This window comes from Sorex fumeus, unplaced genomic scaffold (genome assembly GCF_029834395.1).
Source record: "Sorex fumeus unplaced genomic scaffold, SorFum_2.1 ptg000014l, whole genome shotgun sequence".
Classification (NCBI taxonomy): Eukaryota; Metazoa; Chordata; class Mammalia; order Eulipotyphla; family Soricidae; genus Sorex; species Sorex fumeus.
Genome location: NW_026606071.1, coordinates 13,066,114 through 13,080,724, shown reverse-complemented (window position 1 = coordinate 13,080,724; position 14,611 = coordinate 13,066,114). Strand labels below are relative to the sequence as shown.

Below are 14,611 nucleotides of genomic sequence, written 5' to 3'. Positions count from 1 at the left end.
TTACTTGAATCACTGATCAAATGATGGTCAGAACCCCTTAAATATGATTAACTGACAACTGGCTCGGATAAAAAAAAGGAAAAAGGGGGAAAAAAAAAACCCAGCTGAGCTTGTCTTCACAATGGGCTTCTAAAAGCTATTTATTACATGATCAAGATCCTACTATGTCCCAAATTGTATTCTGGAGTTTCACAGTTGGCAGTGTCCAGGCCATACTCCCAGCTCTGTGCTCAGGGAACTGTCCTGGTGGCAGTCAGGGATATGCAGTACTAAAGACTGAACCAGGGCCGGCCATGTGCAAGGCAAGAGCCCTACCCCTGTACAATCACTCAGGCCCCATAGACATTTTTATTAAAATTGAAGTTTCAATTTTTTCTCCTTTGGTCCCACATTCCAGTAAAAATAAAACTTCAGTTAATAAAATTTTTAGTATCTAAAAATTATATCCTAAAGAAATGCAGACACTAAATAATATGTGAAATACAAAGATAAGAAATTTCAAACAACATAAGCATAACTTACAAGTAATAACTTACAAATAATAGTTCAGGTTTTAAAAAGTTTGTTATTAAGTCAAAACTGTCTCCTACCAGCAAGGGGCTTTAGCTGAAGCCAGTCAGCATCTGGTGTATTATTTAACTTATGATCGGAAAGCTTTCTTCCAATAGCTGATTCTTCTGTGCTCTGCTTCATAAACCATTTCTGTTTTCCCTGAAAAATAAAATCTGGTATTAGTATCAGATTTTCAACCACAACTCAGTAATATTCACATCTATGGGGATAAACATAAATAATAAATAAATTACTTAGAAAAAAATTAGAAATAATTTTTAAAGATTAAACAAAAGGTTTTATCGAGCCAACTAAATTTGTAGACTTTTTATTTTCAAATGTTCAACTGAAAGGTTTGATTCACCTACCTCAAACTTTAAAGACAGGGCACAAACATGCAATACAAATGAAGTGTGTGGAATACATGTAATCTTTTATATTTAATAGTGTGGGGAATTCTAGAAATCTCAAAAATTTTTAGGAATTCAAATACCTAGAGTTTATTCCTATAACTTAGTTGTGATTATTAATACAATCCCATTTCCCAGCATGTAACACAGTTAAGAACTCAAATTTGAAGTTTACTTTCTTAGGAGATTTGGATGAGCTTGTTAAATGTCTTGAACAAAAGAATACTCATCGGTGACACAAAATGCTGTTTTGAAGAACAAATAAAGCGATGTATAGAAGCAACTCAGCAGTAACTGGCACTTAACAGCTTTGTAATAAAGACAACTCTTCTTTCTCATCTAATAAATTCTATTACTATGCAGTATTGATTAGATTTTCCTATGTCAAATTGGCTGGCTTTCTACTGCTCTACTCTTTCTTCGATATGCCAGACACAGTAACAACAAAGTCTCCAATGGAGACGTTACTGGGCCCGCTCGAGCAAATCGATGATCGACGAGCAAATTGATGATCGACGGGAGGGCCTTTACCTTTACCTTTACTCTTTCATCAATGCAATTATTAATGACAAGTCTACCATCTCAAGTTTGTTTCCATCTGTACTAATTTTTGTTTTCTTTTTGGTTTTTGAGCCACACCTGGCTCAAAACCCAATGAACCATGCTTGGGGGTGCGGTGGATTGAACTGGAGTTCCCCTGCATGCTAAGCATACACTCAGAGCTTTGGGCCACCTCCTAGACCCTAATTTTGATAATTTAAGAGAATAAACAATCAAGTGTAGAAAAGTATGAAAACAGAAGTCAATATATTCTTGTGGATCATTTTCTTATTAATTTTGTCTACAAGTGGTGAACCATGCTTGTTTTAAGCCCTTTAACTGCTAAGTAGCACTGTCCTCCAGTTGTTCATCGATTTGCTAGAGTGGGCACCAGTAATGTCTCCATTGTGAGACTTGTTACTGTTTTTGGCATATCAACTACGTCACAGGGAACTGCTAAGTAAGCTTCTTAAATCAAGTTGAGTTTGCATTAGTCTCTAAGACAGTCACCATCCATTTCTTCCTTCCTTCCTAAATGGTCACTCTTCCCCACTCTATGTGGTGGAATCTACCCCCTCCCTCTTGTGCCAGATTCTGGCTGGTCTTGTGCCTTGCTTTGTTCTATACAATGCAAGTAGCATTCTAGCAGTGTCCTCCCATTGTTCATCGATTTGCTCGAGCGGGCTCAGTAACATCTCCATTGTGAGACTTCTTGTTATAGTGTTTGGCATATTGAATACATCACGGGTAGCTTGCCAGGCTTTGTCATTTGGGCAAGATACTCTCGATAGCTTGCCAGGCTCTCCGAGAGTATCTTGCCCACATGGCAAAGCCTGGCAAGTTACCCGTGATGTATTCAATGCAAGTGAAGTGATGAATTACTAGGGCTGGCTCTAGACTGGGAACTTCTGCTCTTGCTTAGTTCAGTGTAGATTATGAAGAAGTCAGGTGTAGGAGCACCAAGATAAAGATGTAGTACTGTAGCACTGTCCTCCCGATGGTCATTCATTTGCTTGAGCAGGCACCAGTAACGTCTCATTGTGAGACTTGTTGTTACCATTTTTGGCACATCGAATACACATGGGGAGCTTGCCAGGCTCTGCCATGTGGGCGGGATACTCTTGGTAGCTTGCTGGGCTCTCCGAGAGGGACAGAGGAATTGAACCCGGTTTGGCTGCGTGTATGGCAAACGCCCTACCCCACTGTGCTATTGCTCCAGCCCAGACAAAATAAAGATGTAAAAGGAGAAAGTTATAAGTGTTCAAAAGCAAATAATGATAGCAATAATAATAATAATAATAATGAAACATATAAAAAGAGGATCCAACTGTTATGAGTTAGAGAGAGAAAGAAAAATGAAGGCGAAGGGCCAATGATAGGTCAGAAGAGAGTGAAGCAGAGCCCAGAAATAATAAAAAGAGAACAATTGGAATTTTGTTTAGTTCTGACTGTCCACTTCCTAAAAGCTTGCCAAAGAAAACCTCAAAATTTCCACCTGCTAAAAGCAATAAGTAACTGGTGTTTTATTTAGTGTATGCTCTGAGAACTTTCTTCTAATTAACAGCTGACTCTTATACAAATGTCTGCTGTTACTGATGTGTTTTCTTCAAGAAATTTCATATACTTTTACATCTTTTAGCTTACTTGTCCTACTTATCAGAAAGAAGATATAATGACTTACCTATCCATAGCCTTTCTTCAGGTGAACATTTTAAATTTAAAGTACTCCACCACTAAAGGTGTTTTTAGTTTTCTATTTTCCACAATTTAAAGTTTACAAACACTTCTATTCTCCTACACAGTTAACTTCCCAAAATAAATATATCTAATTTTCCAGCAAGTTGAGAATCAAAATGAGAACAAGAATATACTACAAAAGAACTTGTATTAAACTCTTTGGGGCTATTATTTTACATTTACGTAGAAAATACTTTGTATATTATACACATACATATAATACACAATTAACATTTGCAATTTCAACATTAATAGGCATATACAATTGAAGAAAAACAGCTTCACAGCAATTCCAAAACTAATTCACATATTTTGTTCCACATTATCATACTTTAAATTAGGGACTTATAGAAATGGAAATGCAAACAAAAGTTATTAAGTTTTCTGACAGCATCTCATTTAAATAATTTCATTAATCACTTTTCTTCTCCATTCTGATCTCTAACTCTAGTTCATCTCTCTTCTAAATTATTCAGCTATTACTTCCCTTTCAAATTCATTTCCCTCCAGTCATTATTGCTTTTCCCACGTCCTTCCGACCATATTTTGTTCTTTATCCATCCATGGAACCACATACATGACCCTTTGAAAAACCAATGCTGCTAAAGAGCTCTCTCACTTTTCTCTAAGCTGATTTTCCCAGTTCCTTCTGCCAACTCTCAAATTATACTTCCCTGGGAATACCATATCTTGATAACACTCTCCCCTCTTTTAGGCAACTAAATGTAATATATCCTAACCAAAATATGGCAATTAAAACCAAATATTTAGAATATGATGCAAAACTACCTTCAGATATATGACCCACAGATTGGATAGCAACCAAAAGTCATGAGGAATGAGTTAGTCTTATAGCCAACTTAAAACTAGAAATCAAAGCTCTGCTATATGTACATAAACAATGTATTTGTACAAATATAACACATACTAAGAGAATAATAGTTGTATCACACAAGTAGGCATTATACATCACAATAATCATAACTTCAGTCTTCTAAAGAGAAAAATTTTTTAAATATTTGGTGTGAACTCGTCATTTAGACTAGCAGGATGGAGAAAAGGCTGGACCGTACTCCTTACAATAAAAGGTCTTTAGTGTGTCTGTCAGCACCAGTCCTAGTGGTGTGTTGCTGGACCTGAGCAATATTGCTTGGAGTGGCCCCCAGGCCTCCCGAGTACTTGGGAGCCTCAGTCCCAAAATGTACAAACTGGTAGAAATTTTCTGAAACTGTTCGAAAAGTTATTTATTTAAAGATAATAGATCAAAGAAAGTCATCACTAAGACTACAAACATGTTAGTGAGACATATTCAAGACAGAGCTTTCATCAGATGTGAACTAATGAGAACAAGGAGGGGCATGTCATGATGAATGGCAAAGACACTGCACTTAATATTTTAGATGAAAAATTCAGAACTGTCATCTGGCTTAGCCTCTTCAAAGTGGGACGGTGCCATCTCAAAAATTTAAAAGTAGAACTACCTACCATATGGCCCAGCAATTCAATTCCTTGGCATCTATGCCAAGAATATTTAAAAAATTTAAAAGATACATGCATACCTATTTTTACTGTAGCAAAACCAAGATCTGGAAACAAGCCAAATGCACATCACAAATGATTGATAAAGAAATCATGATAATATGCAGAATGGAATATTACAGAACTATAAGAAAAGATGAAATCCTACTTTATGCTAAAACTTTAATGAAACTAGAGGGTGCCATATAAAGGAAGGAAAAAGGATGAATGACAAATCATCTCACTCAATTGTAGTACAGGAAGAAACAAAGCAAGGGAATAAATGGACAGTGGGAAAGGAAAACAAACCCTTAGACTAAAATAACAAAACTGAAGTTGCCAAAGGCAGCAGAGGGAAATGGAGCCAAGCTCCATAATGTTAAAAAATTCAACGTTACAGCTTCAGTTTTATTGAAGTTTAAAAAAAAATATTTTATACAAGTTTCCTTATATTTGCTTATTTATTTACTTCGGTTTAAGATCCACACCCAACAGTGCTCAGGGTTTATTCCTGGCTCTGCACTCAGGGATCAGTCCTGACTGTGCCTGGTAGACCATATGCTGTGTGAAAACTAACTCCATGTCAGCCATGAACCAAGCAAGCACGCCCTTCCTGCTGTACTAGCTCTCTGGCCCAGCTGCCTTATTTTTATAAGACAGGAAATAGTCGATCTCTGACAAGCAGGGTATGGAACTGATATGCAATAACCATCTCTCAAGTGGTTCATCACTCAAGTCCCCAAATCTGAATTCGTTTTACCAATAGCAAGACATTTCTAATAAAGGAACGGGTTATGTGAAAACATTCCCAGTAAAACATGCCAGTGAAAACCTGTTATACCTGAAAGATTCACCTAAGAATATTGGTGAGACTTGCTTCCACTTCTACATTTTTATCTGTTTATAAGCATAGATTACACAATAGCTTTTCCCTTCTTATTTAAGTCAGTTAAGATATGACACAAACTAACTGAACTAGACTTCCATGTGTTAATCAAAGTTTTTCCTCAGTAGACAACTGATTAGAAGGCAGAAATTTAATGTCACCAACACCATAAGAAAAGCATATTGGGAGTCAGGAGCTGGCTGAATAAAGTTGCTGCTTTCTTCACATACGGGAGCTCTGGGTCTGCTCAGGTACACCACACACATCCCCTAACAGATCAGCAGTAACCCCAAGCACCACTTGGTTTAACTTCCCCTCAATCCCCCAGTGTTTTTATTTGGGGGTGGGGAGTTTGCTGTTACCAACGCAGAAAATTCAACAATTAAATACTTACTCTTTGTTGTTTGTAGTGCTTAAACATCCGAATACAGTGTTCAATGATAAATAACAAGTAAATGCCTCCAAGAGCAACAAGTCCTTTCAATACAGCATCATATTCTTCCAAAAACTTCTTAGATTCGTGTCCATGAGAATGTCCATGCCCGTGTGCGTGCTGATGACTATGATCATGTCCACCCTGAGACTATTAATAAGAATAAGGAAAACTTCTCAACAAGTAATTAAAATGCTCCTCTAAAATCTGACATTATAATCTCCTACAGGATTCAGAAAAATGCCTTTCACATTTTCAAGTGTCTCCACTCCCCCAGTATTATTTCACTTCAAATATAAGTAGTCTTTCCTTTATTTTTTTTTATACAAAGTGGCGTAGAAGCAGTAAACTTTATATATTAGAGAAAATACATTAAAATATCTGCAGGGATTTAAATACACACCACAGTGAAAAAATAACAACAACAAAAATAAAACACGAAGCCAACAGAAAGGTAACAGGGAGAGAGAGGAACCTTGTAAATTGACACGATATGATTCCAGTTATATACTGAATATTTAGTAAATATAAAACAAACTCATATAACAGCTGATCTCCTGTGCACCCTTGTAATCTAATTTTTCATAAACTGATTATAGTCTAATAATACTTTTCTCATAAGTTATTTTTAAAAAGTAATAAAATGCGACCTCTGCAAATATTACAGAACATTAAGACAGAAACATAAACTTAAACATTATTTGATTTTATACATCACATACAGAAATTATTTTTTAAATTTAAAATGTACAGTAAGCTTCACATACTAATTTTAGAGAACTTAGAAGAATTAACTTTAAATATATTTTTTTTCTTTCTAACACTCCATTATATATTTCTGCCTTTGCCAGTGGTCAACAAGAGGTTTCTAAATCTCTCAAAGGAGGGAAGGCCATTCAAAAAGGTCACAGCTTTATTTTACTATGATTTTTTAGGAAATGTTATGTTAAACAGCACTTAAACATTGTTCTCACTTTAACTGTTCCTACTAGGCCCAGTTCTGAAACAGACTGCTGCTGTTCCTGATGGCTGGAAGACAGGGCAAGCAAGGAGGGGTAGGGTGGGGGTGGGAATAGAGGGTGAAATAAGTAAATGACACATAAGAAATCAACTTAAAAGTCATATTCACAGTTTTAAAACTTATTTTTTTAAAGGAAACACATTGTTCTAGATCTAAATGTTCATCAATAGTACAGAAGGGGAGAAAGGATATATACATCACACAAATAAAATTCTGTCTTCTGAGTAATCCTGAAGGGAGATGAGGATATAAAAAATATTCAAGACTATAGCTTAATATTTTGAATAGAAAAGGTCCCACTTTTTAATAATTTGCAGTGAAAGCAATAATACTGCCTCCAATAGACTAAACAAGAGACAGACTTTAAAAGGTTGATAAACAGCAAAATAATAATAAAAAGTTGAAAGGCGTGGTACTCATCACTCATTTAAGTGTGAGATTTTGATTATATTATCACTAGAACTATGTCTTTCAGTCCCCAGCTAGAAGGAAAAACCGGTATGCCAGGTGAAAATATAAAGGGAGTCCAGTGTAAAGATATAAACAACTCAAATCATCAAATTTACATGCAAATAAAGATGTCTTGGCACACTGGTTATATGCATTACCATTCTAAGAATCCTGGTAAATTTATTCTAAATCATTCCTGATTACATAACACAGACCCAAAAAGAGCATTCATTTACTTTAAAGTGTTCCTATTCAGAATTATTAATAAAGCAAATCTGTTTTAAATTTCAGTCTTAATACGATTATACCATGAAGTTATAAATATTAAAATTGCTGATCATGAATTGATACATGCATATCCTATGACTAGTGAAAGCAAAACTAACAGTCCCAGTTTTTGTTGCTATTTTTAAACAATTATTCAATTTATTTCACAAATATATTCTATTAAAACTGCACAAATGGGAAGATTTCATCCTTCATCCTAAATGCAAATAAAACACTAAGTGCATGTTCTTCAGCTTGCTAAAGAATTGCTTTTAGATTCTTAGATTTTAGTTTTAAATTTTTTTTTAATTAAAAAAAATTCTTACATGGGGCAGTAGATGTAGAAGGGCATCTCCACTCATCGTTCCTACAGCTAGTGCAACAAGGAATGTGAGAAGGAATTTGAAGCATCCTTGGTTAATGATGGGAACCAAGATCACGCCTAGCAAGGAAAGCAGGCTAATGACGGTGATAGAAATGATACCACAAATCCAGGCTGTGGGAAAGAAATTACGAATCAAAATTAGTCAAGATATAAACCAAAATAGCTCCAAGGAATGAAAAACACAAACCAAATCAGTCATAGGCAATAGATTTAAAAAAGCTAAGCATTTTATGGAACAGTTTTGTAATTCTGGTTCTAACACAAATAAACTCATCAGGCATAAATGAAAATATATTCACCTGAAAAACAAAAATACTTTATCAAAGACAGCTGTATTTCATTAATGTTACACAAAGCAATTCAGTTCTATTTCCCTCAGTATCATCTCTCCTCTATAACACATTCCACGGACCTGTTGTTTCAGTTTGGCTTCCTGTACAATTTACTACTTAAAAATATTTTTTTCACCATATAGTTGCACGGCATTTAGTGAGATGTATACATCCTTAGAAATGTGTCATTATGTGTTTTATCACTGTGTAAATATCACAACACATAAACAAGCATTCCTAGGATACATATAGGGACCTCATCATACACACAATTTGACCCAAATGTCAATATCAACTGAATAAATACAACTGGATCAAAATACCTAAGAAATATTTTCACAGTATCAAAATGCAAGTGTGGAGCTAGGCAAATAGTTGAAAGAACTAAAGTACATTCTCTAATTCAGGAGCCCCAGATTCTATCCCTAGCATCTCATGGTTCCACCAATACTACTGACTGTGACCCCCCCAAAAAACAAAACAAAACAAAGCAAAAAACACCAGATTGGTGGGTGGGAAAGGAAGATTCTTTGCATATTTCTCTGTCTACGATATTCATAAAGAGGTAAGACACCAGAAGTTCAAGTGGGAAGGGCACTTTTAATTTAAAAGGTTAAATTACATTATTTTCTTTTTTTATTTTGTTTTTGGGGGAACTACATCCAATGGAGCTCAGGGCCTACTCCTGGTGAGGTTCAGGGGATTATATAGATGCCAGGGAATGCAACCCAGGTATGCCTTGTGCAATCTACTATCTCTCTGCCCTCAAGATTGCTTTTTATTAATGGCCCAAAACAAAATAAAAAACACTATTAGTTTTAAAAATCTGCTTATTTTAGTATTTATCTATAGCATCTTTCATTCTGCTGCTAAATCCAACTACCATATTAATGACTTCATTTCTGTTTGAATATCACGATCACGATCACAACCATCCTGTTGTTCGTCGATTGCCTTGAGCAGGCCCCAGTAAAGTCTCCTTCATCCTAGTCCTGAGATTTTTTTAAAAGTGCCATATTAAAAGCTGTTCAAGGGTTAGGAGAATGATACCCATCATTGTTACTGGTATTTGGCATATTGGGTACACCATGAGGAGTTTTCCAGACTCTGCCGTGTGGGCAGGTTACATTCGGTAGCCTGCATTTTATCCAGAGTAAGAATGAGATAATAAGGTGTCACGTGGCCGCAAATGCAGCCACGCGCTTCCGGGAGCTGGATTTTATAATCTCTGGGTCTTGGCCATTGATGGGATTACACGGCGCCAGGGGGCCAGTTGGTGGGTGTGACCCCCGCCTACTGGAATTTGGAGGATCTGGGTGGAGGATGCTCAGCCCCGATCCGAGTAGGCTTGGAGATCTCAGCCCTGGGACCCGCATGCCTTTGTTCCTCTGCCGGTACCTTCATGTGTGCGAAGAGTGGTCTCAGCATGATGGTGGCTGGTTCTGGAGATCTTTGGCTGCCGGAGTCCTGGTAGGGGTGGGGAGGAAAACTCAACCCAGTCCCCTCCAAGGGGACCTGGCGAAGACAGCCAGGCACAGGGGCAGGAGACTCTGCACTGTTCTCTTCCGGGAGCTGGGTTTTATAAGGTAAAAGGTAAAGGTAAAGGCCCTCCCGTTGATCGTCGATTTGCTCGAGCGGGCCCAGTAACGTCTCCATTGGAGACTTTGTAGTCTTTTATATTTAACAGAGACTATAAAACCTGTTTGAACATGTTCTTTCATATTTCCAATCAACTTTCCTTCAAGTTTATTGAAAACTTAGATACCTATATGACAATACAAAGAGTAACAAACTGTACATCATAAGAATTCTAAAAAGAGAAAAAAAGAGAAAGGGGAAGGATTCTTGTGAAGAATTAGTTGAGAAAACTTTTCCAGTCTGAGGGAAGCCTTGTGCATTGATCCAAGAGGTTCACAGTGTACCAAACAAAATAAACCCAGACAACACCAAAACACAAGGAAATAAATATTCTAAGAACCAAAAAGAAAAGACACCTTATAGAGGGAAGCAAAGTTGGTCATACAAGGAAAACATTGTAAGAGTTGCACTGTATTTCTCAAATAAAAATCTATAAGAAAGAAGAGAATGTAATGATCTATTCGAAGTACTGTATGAAAGTACCTTCTATCAAGAATCCTGCCCCCTGTAAGGTTATCACTTAGCTTTGCAGGACTGATAAAACATTCTAGGACAGGGGTCAGAGAGAGTACACAGGGTAGAATACTCATCAGCACAGAATCGGTTTGATTCCAGCATCACATATGGTCTCCAGAGCTTATCAGGAGTGAGTCCTGAGAATAGAGCCAGGAGTAACCTCTAAGGACTACAGGGAGTGGCCCCAAAACAAAGAAACAAACAAACCAAGAACCACTCTAGGACAAACTTGAGGGGAGCTACTGGTGCTTGAGGGCACCTGGTGCATCTAAACAGCTCTGCAAGGAATACTCAATGGCCTCTTACGAAAAGGCAAATGCCAAATTGGTAAAAACAAACCGCAAACAAAACCCTCATAGTTTAAAAAAGGTAACAAATTCCTTCCTATCAATAGGTTTTCTAAATGTCAATGACCAGAACTCTTCTATCAAAAAGCACAAAATGGCTGGATGAATAAGCAAACAAAATGCAAACTTCTGCAGCTTCCAAGACACACTTGAATTCTCAAGATAAACACATGCTTAGAGTGAAAGGCTGGCAAGCAATCATAGAGGGTAATGGCAGAGTGTAAGAGGCAGAGAAGACCATACTTGAATCTGATAAAATGCGTTTCAAGTTGTTTAAAAAAAAAAAAGTAGAGGGGAGGATTTTGTACACTAATTAAGACAACAATACTTCAAGGAGATTATTAACATATGCACCAAAGGAAGGAAGAGCAAAGTTTAGAAAGAACAACTGCTAAAAGATCTCAGGAGGAAGCTCAAGAGTAACACAATAGGAGACTTCAACATCCCACTCTTGTGTACAGACAGATCAAACAGAACATCAGTAAGAAAATAAAAGCCCTAAATGAAAAATTGGAAGAATTGGGATTAATAGACATGTATAGAACCCACTCCAAAATACTGAATTCTTCACCAAGCACAGAGAAGAACATCCTCCAGACAGGCCACATGCCAGGGTACAATCTAGAATCCATGACCTCTCCCAAGTGAAGCACAATATGCTACATTTTTCAAACGTACATGAACATGGGACCTATTATAATATACCAGAGGTATTGTGTATAATGTATTAACACATATTATATGTAATATATTATAATGAGCCAGAATCATGGAGAAAATTCGTTGAGAAATATTAACATCAACCAACAAAACAAACTACACAAAATTATAAGAACACTGTCATACTTACCACAATGTCATCTAAAAATATATTAAAAAGCAGGCTAAAATATTTATGTCCCATTAAGAAATTATTATCTATTTTTGCCAGTGGTAAGAAGTTTTTCAGTTCAGATTAGAAAATATCCAGGGTGAGAGAGATAGTACAGTGGATAAAATGCTTGTTTGCATACATCCCTTTCAAGTTCAATACCTAATAACACATATGGCCCATGTTTATTATATATATATTTTTTGAGAGTGTAACTATGACATGATAACACTTTCATTAGTAAAACAGACATGCTATTCACTATTCTCTTAGAATTAGTGCATATAACACATACTTGTTATGTTTTGCTGACTGGTCTGATTTTTACAATAATTTGTCTGTTTAGCACAAAATTTTAAGTCATTCTCCTAAAAAATTCTTCAAAGAAAATTAGTCCTTTTAAGCTAAGAAGTAAAGTTATTTTAAACTTACTGTACTTGAAATGCCTTCCTGTGCTATATACTTATTTTAAAATTAATTTGATTCACATCTGAGTTTATATAAACATTATCATTACTTCCTAGGTGAAATTTTTTAAAAAGGAGATTCCAGTAACATACTGCTGATTTCTATTGAAATCATTGTGCTTTTCCAGTCACAATTTGTTTTATATAAAAAAAAAAATCACAATGAAAGGCATCTTTTATAAAAAAACATATACCAAAATAATGGTATGCAAACCATTAACTGCAACTACCAAAATATTTTCTTTGTATGTACCAGGATACTATATGTAATACTGAAAAATAAATAAGTAAATAAATAAACCCAAAACAAAACCTTCTGTTGAAACAAGCTTCACTTATTCTACAAATTAAGTCACTTAAAACGTTAAAGGTCTTCAAGCTTAGTTATTCACCAACTCCCTTTCTCATTATCTAGAGAGAAAATGCATTCTTTTAAAAAGACGCGCTCATCTGTGGAAACTTTCTAATTAACTTGGTTCAAAGCATGTGCAAGATGGCAGTTTTCTCCACTGTTTCAGCATTTTAATTGGCAGAAAATGCTTAGCGGCCTATTCACAGCCTCTCTTGGTAATTTAGCGAGGGTCAACTCTATGACTAAATGAGCCAATCTTGTGAAACAAATGATTTCTCTCATACATAGCATATAGCATATTTGGTTTACAGCAGTCTTTGAACAGTAATGAGGTAGTAGTTGTGTCACTATGGGAGATTTATATAGAACAAGTTAACCTTTCTTAATGGTGCAGCAGTCATTAAAAATAATTACTAGTAGGTCATTTTCTGTAACAATTATTAACATCTATCAGAACATAATTAATTCATGCCTCATTTCTGACAATGCTAATAACCACCTGCAAACAACTAATCAATATTCACTATTAGTAATATAGCTGTTTTCAAAGCAAGTACAATTTTCTCTAAGGTTTTTCAGATTACATAAACTGTAATTTTCAGTATTTCTACAATCAAGCACCTATCAACAGGTTTGTTACAATATTTATGTAAATTATACAACATAGAAAACTTGAAATCATAGCCCACAGATAATATGAAACTTAATTTTTCAGATGACTTGCAAATAAAAAGTTATCGATTTTTATTCCAAATGTAACCATCTTGTCAGTCTACGTTCATCTCCATTAAGAACTACTGAATTTTTATATTATAATCTCAGATCTAGCTTCCCTTTTCTCTCAGCATAGTGAGAATTTAGAAGTACCTGAGAGAGGAGTGGCTCTTTAAGGACTTTACTCATGTACAAAGTTCAGTGAGCATGAAGCCAGGAAAAAGAAAACAGTCCATCAATCCAAAGATCAGAATTCAAATCTAGTCTGATGCCTCTCTGTTTCTGCCTTATTGCTCATGTGACACTAGACAAAGCTAGACTATGTAAGGCATTTCTTCTTGTTTTTTTCAACTAATCTATATTTACAGCAATACTTATACCAAAATTTACTGCTACAACCTATTCTGTCTGCATGATCTCCATAGTGTCAAAACGTAGTAGTATCAAAATGCTACTACAACCAACTCCCCTTTCTCCCTTCATTTATAAGTCTACTTACATATAACCAAGAACCTTTCACTGATATGTAAAAAATTTTGTACAAGTATGAGAGATAAACAAAGCTAGTGAAAAACAAAACAAATGACTTAGATTATAAGACTGTAAGCGTGAAATAAAATAGCAGTTACCGAAGTAGGAAAAGGAAGGCTGAATCGGGTAAAAGTGGTCAACTGCATATATGAAAGGACAAAAGCTAGGCTTTTTTTTTTTACTTTTATTAGTGAGACACCATGAGGTACAGTTATGGTGATATAAATATAAAATATGCATGCTTATTTATAATGTTGTATACCCAAACATATTAACTAACATTACTTCAATAAAAATGAATTTACTTCGATTAAAAGTTTTTAAAAAACCTTTCCACAGGAAGCAGTGAAACATACCATAAATGCACAGTATGCTGGTTACAACTCTGAGCTCTGAATGAGTAGTACTACTTTAATTTATCACAGTTCTGTTACCTGGCAGCTAAATGACCTGGATACGTTACTTAATGTCCCAAAGCCTCCATCCCTCAGCAAATGAAGTAAATAAAAGTGCCTAACATGTGAAGTTAGCACATTAAATATCCTTATAAAAGTGTTTAGTGCAGCATAAAGTTAGAATAAACAGTAGGCTATTCAATTTAGTTCTTCTAAGGTTATTTTTGATTGTAAAGAAATTAGCCAGGA

General features: G+C 35.6%; 1 protein-coding gene across 4 annotated transcripts in view; it reads right to left on the bottom strand.

Annotated features, from left to right (window-relative positions):
* The window catches only part of SLC39A10 (solute carrier family 39 member 10), a 162,094-nt gene that overhangs the window by 15,659 nt on the left and 131,824 nt on the right, over window positions 1-14,611 (bottom strand). For all 4 annotated transcript variants that reach the window (XM_056111948.1, XM_056111952.1, XM_056111951.1 and 1 more), the window contains exons 4-6: window positions 8,141-8,310; window positions 6,038-6,226; window positions 591-711 (exon numbers count right to left, since the gene is read on the bottom strand). In XM_056111948.1, the coding sequence (XP_055967923.1) occupies window positions 591-711; window positions 6,038-6,226; window positions 8,141-8,310 (480 nt within the window). The remainder of the gene's footprint in view (window positions 1-590; window positions 712-6,037; window positions 6,227-8,140; window positions 8,311-14,611) is intronic.